Source organism: Frieseomelitta varia, unplaced genomic scaffold (assembly GCF_011392965.1).
Source record: "Frieseomelitta varia isolate USP_RPSP 00005682 unplaced genomic scaffold, Fvar_1.2 scaffold_130, whole genome shotgun sequence".
NCBI lineage: Eukaryota > Metazoa > Arthropoda > Insecta > Hymenoptera > Apidae > Frieseomelitta > Frieseomelitta varia.
Genome location: NW_025108973.1, coordinates 246,293 through 255,338, shown reverse-complemented (window position 1 = coordinate 255,338; position 9,046 = coordinate 246,293). Strand labels below are relative to the sequence as shown.

Below are 9,046 nucleotides of genomic sequence, written 5' to 3'. Positions count from 1 at the left end.
ACAACGTGCAGGTCTCAAGTAACTTTCCTATGCAGTTTTTGATACGGGTTTTTGTTCAACTAATTAGTTATAAACAATTCTTTCAACAAGTGCCTGGACCTACGCGTGACTGTAATAAGCACGACCATGGTTTTTCATTAGTAATGAGCTCTTGCGAGATTAAAGCTCGTTATTTGGAATCGTAGAAGCTTCCTTAGACTCTATACTGTCTGTTTCATGTACAAAAATTATTTATTAATTTTTTATTAATCCAAATTATACGAAAATTCATCGCGTCGGTTCACCGTTCAACTTAGCACAACGGATAGGCGTGCAATAATCATTAATAACTGTTAATTTGAGCAACAAATCAGATACAAAACTACATGTGAATGTCGCTTGTAGTCTGCATTTTATTCCACGATTCCAAAAGTGCACGATTTCCACCTAGAAATCGAATAATTAATAAATATTCGATGAATTTGACAGAAAAGTACATGTATCCTTGTCACGTGATGTTGCTGTTCTTTTCTATGCTCTAGTGCTGCCATCTATCGGAGTGGCAAAACTTGGACTGAAAACTTGGAAATGTAACAGGAACATAGAATATAAACAGAGGTATCTCGACTACTGTCAGACAAGAAGCGCGATACTGTGCAAAAAGGACAGAGACACGTGACGTAGCAGAGAAAGAGGGCACTATCAACCGACAAAGACAGACATATTTGTCTTTCCAATCTGTTGAATATTCAGTAATTACTCGATTTTTAGAAACAATTTGTACACTTTTGGGATGAAAGAACAACGTGCAGATCTCAAGCAACTTTCCTATGTAGTTTTTGATACGATTTTTTGTTTAACTAATTAGTTATAAACAATTCTTTCAACAAGTGCCTGGACCTACGCGTGACTGTAATAAGCACGTCCATGGTTTTTCATTAGTAATGAGCTCTTGCGAGATTAAAGCTCGTTATTTGGAATCGTAGAAGCTTCCTTAGACTCTCTACTCTCTATTCCATGTGCAAAGATTATTAATTATTTATCTGTTAATTCAAATTATGCGAAAATTCATCCCGTCGGTTCTCCGTATTGACGTAGCACGACGGATAGGCGTGCAATAATTATTAATAACTGTTAATTTAAGCAACAACTCCGATACAAAACTACATGTGAATGTCGCTTGTAGTCTGCATTTTATTCCACGATTCCAAATGTGCACGATTTCCACCTAGAAATCGAATAATTAATAAATATTCGATGAATTTGACAGAAAAGTACATGTATCCTTGTCACGTGATGTTGCTGTTCTTTTCTATGCTCTAGTGCTGCCATCTATCGGAGTGGCAAAACTTGGACCGAAAACTTGGGAATGTAACAGGAACATAGAATATAAACAGAGGTATCTCGACTACTGTTAGACAAGAAGCGCAATACTGTGCAAAAAGGACAGATACACGTGACGTAGGCAGAGAAGGAGGGCACTATCGAACGACAAGGACAGACATATTTCTCTCTCTATTCTGTCGAATATTCACTAATTATTCAAATTTCAGGAATAATTCGTAAACTTTTGGAATCGCAGAATAAAGACTAAACCTTGAGCAAGTTTCAGACAGAATCTTGAGGTTGATTTTCCATTAAATAATCAGTTATTAACGATTATAGCGACACGCTTTAGAGCCGCCGCGTTGTGTGTTCTCAATTTTTTATTAATATTGAACTTCTACGAAATAAATTTAGATTTTGTATAATTGTGGAAATTTCTTTAAACCCTTTTCTTCATTCTTCATGCGTAAATGATCATAAACGAATTACGTGCGACGTAAATTTTGCAAAAATTCATCGCGTTGGTCTTTGTTGTTTGTTTGTTTTGTGAGGAGGCAACATGAAATGATTATTAATAATTAATTATCGAAACAGAAATTCCGAGTCAAAGTCATTCGTGAATATTCCTCGGAGTTTAATCTTCATTCTACGATTCCAAAAGTGCGTCAATTTGATCCAGGAAACCAGTAATTAACAAATTTGTGCAGTGATTCTAAAGGAGTGTTCGTGTTTCTTTCTTTTTTTGTATCAATCCAGTAGATGGCAGCATCGTCGCGCCGAAAATGACGTACAAGTCTTTAGTTTCATTGTTTCGCCGATACGTGGTGCTAGTATTCGGATACAAATCGAATAAATTTTCAGTTGTGAAAACAAAAGAAGGAAGAAAAGACTAATTAAGATTAGTTTGTTATAATCTTCTTAAAATACTGTTGCAAGATTCTAATTAGACCTTCGGCTTTCTTTCTTATACTTCGAAACACATAAACTTCACAAAACACATAAGCAACTATAATGTAAGTATGAACGATACTACTATTTGATCTTGACGCCTGATTCATTACTGCCAATAATTAACCAATTACACGGAAAGTCATCCCGTGACAATTGAAAATTATTCGAATGAAAACGATTTGAGACTCAGTCTTTCTAATACAATTTCTAGAATGGGTAAATTAACGAATATTCTATGCATTGGGAGAAGTATGTCTGTCCTAGTCATACGCTATCGCGCTTCTTGTTTCTCACGCGTACCGGGATACCTCCTCGCACGTTCTATATTCCCGTCACTGTTTTCCGAATTTTGGATCGATTCAACAGATGACAGCACTTTTGTTGTAGACGTTATTTGAAAAAGAACGTTGGTCAATTATTGTCAAACAAACGAACATTTCAAACACGTAAAAATAGATCGTTTAAATTATTATGTCATAAAAGATAATAATAAGCAAGGATGTTACAACACTGACGTATCAAGAATCCAAGGAGGCCACCAAACATTATTTAAAGGAAATTGCAATCTCCGATATGCTGGATTTTTGGTCGTGGAGGGAATTCAGTGTCAGGTTTTGATTATCAAATTTTCTACTTCTGTTTCATTTCTATTCTTCTTAGTTTTAACCGAGTGATTCTTTATGTTTTTAGTATTTTTGGGGGGCACTTTCGTTTGTATTCGCATAAGCACAGAGGTGCCATCGAATTACTCTACATGCATGAAATATTCTTTGCTGGCTTAAGATGGTTTAGCATTGGAAGTGAGAGGACCATAGCACAGTGGACTCTGTTTTGTTCCCCAGAAGGTAGCATTTCATAGTCTAAAACTTGTATTTAGATATTAATTTAATTAATACATGTTAACATGTATATTACAATTACATTAGATTAATTAATGTGTATTGATTTCAATTTAATGGTAATACAGCAGGATTGTACTTAATACAGAACACGATTACAAGAAAGTTATATTTAAATAGAATCAGATGCAGTAGAGGATGCCTGGCCACCGAATTGTATCACTGATATAAGGGACTTTCGATTCAAGGGCACACAATGGACAAGTATGAACGAAGTTCCATGTATTCCGTGGATATCAGAGGATGTAAGAAATCTATAGAAATTATTGACATATTAATTAAAAATAAATAATCATCTTGAAATTTGTGAAATATCACATACATACATGTGCATATTACTACTTATTAGTAAAGGTTTAGTAGATAAAACAATTTTCTATCTTGGTTCTGCAGTCTAGTCATAAATATTTTGATACTTGGAATTTTCACACAGTCATGCATATATTGTAATGTAAATTTATAATTATTTTTTTCAATAAGGTTCCAGTGGAGGACAAAAGTGACGCAAATTTTATCGACGGATCTGCTTTGAAGGCAGTTAATAAATGTAGAAATCCTATTCGCGATTCTGGTGGACCTTATTGTTATGCATACATCCCTTGGGAGAGTGTGACTATTTCGAAACAATATTGCCTGATTCGAAAATGTAGATCGTCAGGTAATTAATTACGTAAAAGAACTATATTAACTAACATTTTGGTTCGACGAACTCGAATCTGCTGTATTTAAATATATTGGAGTATGAAATTAATTTTGCTTCGTATTTTCCAGAATGTCGAATGGCTGGGACCGCGAACGATTACATGGGAACACTTTCGAAAACACGTTCAGGACGTCGTTGTGACAAATGGCCAATCAGACCCAAATTACCAGCGGTGCCCCAAAATGCGACGCGGCCCAAGTCTACTACCAAACCGCCTCGTATCAGATCTCCAAAAGTGGGGCCAAGCGTAGCAGTTCCAAAAGTCAAATTACCAGCCGGTCGAGATTACTTTAATGACAGCGTTTTTCCAGAAGGAAGTGTCAAGAATGCGAGTAATTATTGCAGGAATCCATCACGTAATATCGCCGGTACTTGGTGTTACACTACAGACTCTTTGGTACCGCAGGATCTTTGCAACGTTAGGGACTGCGAAAAACCAGGTGAATATTGTGACACGATCTAAAAAGAGGAAATTCTAATTCCTCTCTTTAAATATTTCAGTCTAAATCTAAAATTTAGTTCTTATATTTCAACGTAGAATAAAATTTTAAAGATTCTTGCTTATTGCAGAAATTTCGAATGATTAATTTTCTAAAGATGAGACACTAAGATTAATTATAATTAATGATAATTTATAGAAGAATATACGTTCCTTGCTGTGGGAGATGGCCTGGATAGACGTATATACGTTTTACCCGAATATCGTTCCGAAGGTTTACACTTTTCTGTGAAAGCTTGGGAACCGGATAATCCAGATTCTGTCGTGCTTGTCTTTTTAGCCGATGATGGATTAAAATCGCGTTATGTTCTGAAAATAGGAACAGCAGACAATGAAAAAGTGCTTCTCTTTTATGAATCGGAAACTACAGGTAACTAACGAATATACTCATCCAAATTTTCCCTCGAGTGATATGTTTTATTGTAAATGTATTATATTATATACTGAAAAATATGTATTATTAAAAAAAAGTGCGCAAAAGGAAAACTGAATAAGAAAAAGTTTTAATTAATTTGTTCTATTATTGAAGTACGATATTTAAGATCAATCTTTTAGTATGACTATTTTACTTGTCATGTAAAATTTATTTAATTACAGAGATTTCCTTAGTTAAGAAAAAAACTTTGCCGCATTTACTTTACGTGGGAAAATGGAGTAGCTTCATAATTCGTATACCACGCGGACAGTTTTTGCTTTTCTACGAAGATGATCCCACACCACTGTTTGAATGGTCTCATCCTGATCCTCCCAATGCTTTTCTACCTACATATTATTATTATGGTAGTGAACAAGGAAAAGCTGTTGGCTTCGCTTTCAATCATAAGTCAAGTATGTTCACCATTTATTAATCACTAGATATTAAAAATGAATATGATCATTATAATTGATTCTTTGTATAAATAGATTGTCATATAGAAAATACGAAAACTGATAGATATACCAGAATCTTATCATTGTCGACATGGATTGACAAAGAAATATTACTTCCTGAACAAGTGACTCTTCAACTTCGAGGACAAGGTACAGTTTATTTGCCTTTGTACCGAATGCCTGGCACTCCAGGGTAAGTTAATTTTATCATTTCTTCTGGCATACTTTAAATTTCACGTGAATAATTTTAATAAATTATGAGATATGATATAGTATATATACAATCTGATATAACAGTAAATTTCTTAATGTTATGATGTTATTTTAAAATTATTCGTCACTTTAGTAATTCCAGTTAGAACTTTCGTCAAACATAATTTATTAATATACTTTTCCAATAGATATTTTGTGCTCGAACTTAGTGATGCAGATCGTTGGATATTATTCACAAAAACTATGTATCCTAAGGTGACCATTTTCCACAAACAAAAGTTACGTATACCTTTATTTACAACAAATTCATGGACCAATATTACGATCAGGTAAAAATTAGTGCAAATATTGAAAAATACCAATTTATTGCAATAAAAGGATATAGCATAAAGATATAATAAAAATTTTACCATATGACATATGACATTTACTTTTCAAACTTCGCAGATGGTCTGCAAATACGATGAATATCTATTCCAACGCAACAAATGTGTTTCATTATCAGCATAACAGTCCTCTCATATTTTACTTCTTCTCTGTCGGAGTTGATTCCAAGAGCTGGGTCACTTGGTCTGTGAACTGCATTCCAATAGGTTTGTATTCTATTACTAAATATTTATACAAAAAATTTTATTTATTTTTTTTATTTCCAATTTATGAATTAAACTTTATTAAAAAGATATAGAGGGACCAGCAGTGGATGGTGGTTGGTCAGAATGGGGACCATGGGCGTGCAGTGTGAGCTGCAATGGTGGTACTGGTATTCGAAAACGGCATTGTGATTCTCCAAAACCTAACATTAGAGGAGAACCATGTGTGGGACCGAGTATAATGACTGGACGTTGCAACGAAATTCTTTGCGGCGATATAACTGAAGGTAAGTGTAAACTCAACGATTTCACTCCAAGGCTGAATGTTTACCAAATACATCCACTGACAATCAATGTAATTTGATTTTAATTTGATATCATATTTATAATATTGCGAACAGATACAATTAACATGATAAACCGACGAATCAGAATAAACTACACGGCGCTTACTGTTAAAGAACAACATCCAGTCACAATTGAACCTGATTCAGACATTGTTAAATTAATTACTACAGAATCTCCTCGTTCCGAATTGCAATGGTCCTTAAATGGTATCTTTGTGGAGGTGGAACCTGAAAGAATAGAGTTACAAGATTATAACATTAGTAAAGTATAATTTTTTATTTTCTTATTACTGAGAATTTGTCATTTAGAGATAATTAACATTTAAAATATTTATTTAGAGATAATGAGTGCTACTCTAAATGATTCTGGCGTTTATGCGATGACACTACGTCGAATCGATGGAACGTATTCGATTATTAAAGTGATCAGTTTGGCAGTGATTCCAGCAAAGGCGACTGTACAGATACGAGAAACGTTAGACATGACTATACAATGTTACTGTACGACTTTAGGACATATTTATTCGGAGCTTCAAGTATTTTGGCTAGTACGGAATAAAACATGGAAAGACTACGGCATCACGCTTCCTATGGCAGCTGACTTCGAGCAAGTTACAAAAATTAACAAGACACATAATGGAATGTGGCAATGTGTTGTAAAACAAAACGATCTGAACTTCGTGTGGATAACAAATATGATTTATATTAGAGGTAATTATTAAATTTGATTTAAATTTTAGAATATATGTATATTTCCTCTATTTTTGGTTTAGATTTATTAGAATTATCTACACTTGTATCTATAAATTATATTCTTATATAAGAAGTATAAACTTATACTATAAATTTATATAGTACTTTGATCTTTCATCAAAGGATATTATTATAACAAGAATATAATGGGCCATTGATATATTGTCTCTAAGGAAATTTTTGCTAAAAGAATGACATTTTAATAAGAGATTGCAATATAATATAACTTTCTCGTTTTCATAATGATAGGATTACCATTGATTATTCTAACTATCACAAACTTATGATAAAAATCTTAAATGTAAAATTGTATATCTGATATTTCTGATACAGAAAAATAATCAAAGTTGACTATTCATTTATAATTACTTATAATAAATATGAGATAGAAAGAACATAGAACAATTCAAATGCATTACATACATAGACAACATATCGACTAAAATTATTATATATAAAATCATGTACATTTTTAATATATGCACAATTTACTAAACGAGTCCTGGCAGAATCTTGTGAGAACCGGAAAAACCGGTAACAGTGTGGGTAACATTATATTCAAGATCTCCTAGGGATGTTATTATTTGAAAATTTTCCCTAAGTGAATTTTACATGATTTAATATTTCTCTTGTGAAAGCAATTAAAAATTTTTTGATCTTAATATTTTATCAGAACGCAGCATTTTTAAGAAATTTTATCCACTTATGATAACATAGTGAACTACCTTTTTAGTAGATAGTACACGATTTAGAACAAAAATTTGAATTCAAAATTTCAATATTTAATATTTTACAATGCTTTTCATTTCCTGATTTCAATTACTTTGACAATGTTATTTACATTATTTTAAAGTTTTAGGGCCTCCAAATTGGCGTACACATTTGATGGAAGATCAGGCGACGCGTTTCTTTTTTGGTTGGCTGCCCCATGAAGATTATGTCGGTGTTTTTGTGTTGATTCTTTTTTTAATTGTAGTTGCAGCTATAATTGTAGGGTCTTACTATTACATAAGGTAATTATTTTTTACATCTATATTTAGTCTATCATTTTATTTAATGTACAATTATTTTACATTTGTTAATATTAAACTATTGAAAAAAAATATCCATCAATTAGAATTCGAGAAACTGCAAAAAAAATATTTGATATAAGAAATATACCCAGAAGTCCAAAAGGCACACAATATGAACCATTGACGGATGAAGAGATTACTGAAGATCAAGAAACAACGGAAGATCAAAGTACTACTGACGATCAAATAACAGACGATGAAGCGACTACAGAAGATCAAGTAACTACTGAGGATCAGGCTACTACTGAAGATCGAGCGACTACCAAACATTAAGAGTAAGAGACAACCAATGATTAATGTACGTATAATTTATATATAGTAAGTATTTAATATAAATGTTAGTAATTTACGATTGGTATATGTTTACGAATATTATAATCGTAACAGTAATATAGAATAATGACTGTAAATAAAAAAGAAGTTTATAAATTTATAAATAAGTATAGTATATATATATATACATAAATTTATTATATATATATAAAGTACACCAGTAATTCCAACAATACAATCTAAAAATATTTTTTTTAACTTTGCATACACAACAGCCTATCATTGGAACATCGATTAATTCCAAGAGAACTTAAAAATCTTTCAAATTCGTCAACATTTCCATGCATTGACTGTACGAGAGAAATGTATCGCTCCTCAAAGATTCCTAATCAAGAAAAAAAGAAGCTGGATCATGAAAAAACGTACGAGTGGCTCCCCGCTCGATTTCGTAACTTTATTCCTCGATGTTCGGTCGTAACGAATGAATAAAAGGAGAAGTTTTCAGGTGACAGGTAGAGCGAATGACGATGAACGGAGAAGAAGACCGAGAGAAAGAGATCAAGAGTGGCG

At 32.8% G+C, this 9,046-nt stretch overlaps 1 protein-coding gene across 1 annotated transcript; it reads left to right on the top strand.

The window, feature by feature from the left end:
* The first annotated feature begins 2,242 nt into the window (after positions 1-2,242).
* LOC122528878 lies at positions 2,243-9,039 on the top strand. The gene is made up of 17 exons (XM_043654486.1): positions 2,243-2,318; positions 2,713-2,867; positions 2,947-3,101; positions 3,276-3,400; positions 3,636-3,813; positions 3,927-4,298; positions 4,497-4,727; positions 4,955-5,185; positions 5,261-5,420; positions 5,629-5,769; positions 5,888-6,033; positions 6,120-6,317; positions 6,432-6,638; positions 6,717-7,088; positions 7,984-8,143; positions 8,248-8,501; positions 8,752-9,039. Exons 2-16 carry the CDS (start codon positions 2,830-2,832, stop codon positions 8,474-8,476), a joined length of 2,943 nt encoding a protein of 980 aa, XP_043510421.1. The 5' UTR covers positions 2,243-2,318; positions 2,713-2,829; the 3' UTR covers positions 8,477-8,501; positions 8,752-9,039.
* Positions 9,040-9,046: the final 7 nt, after the last annotated feature.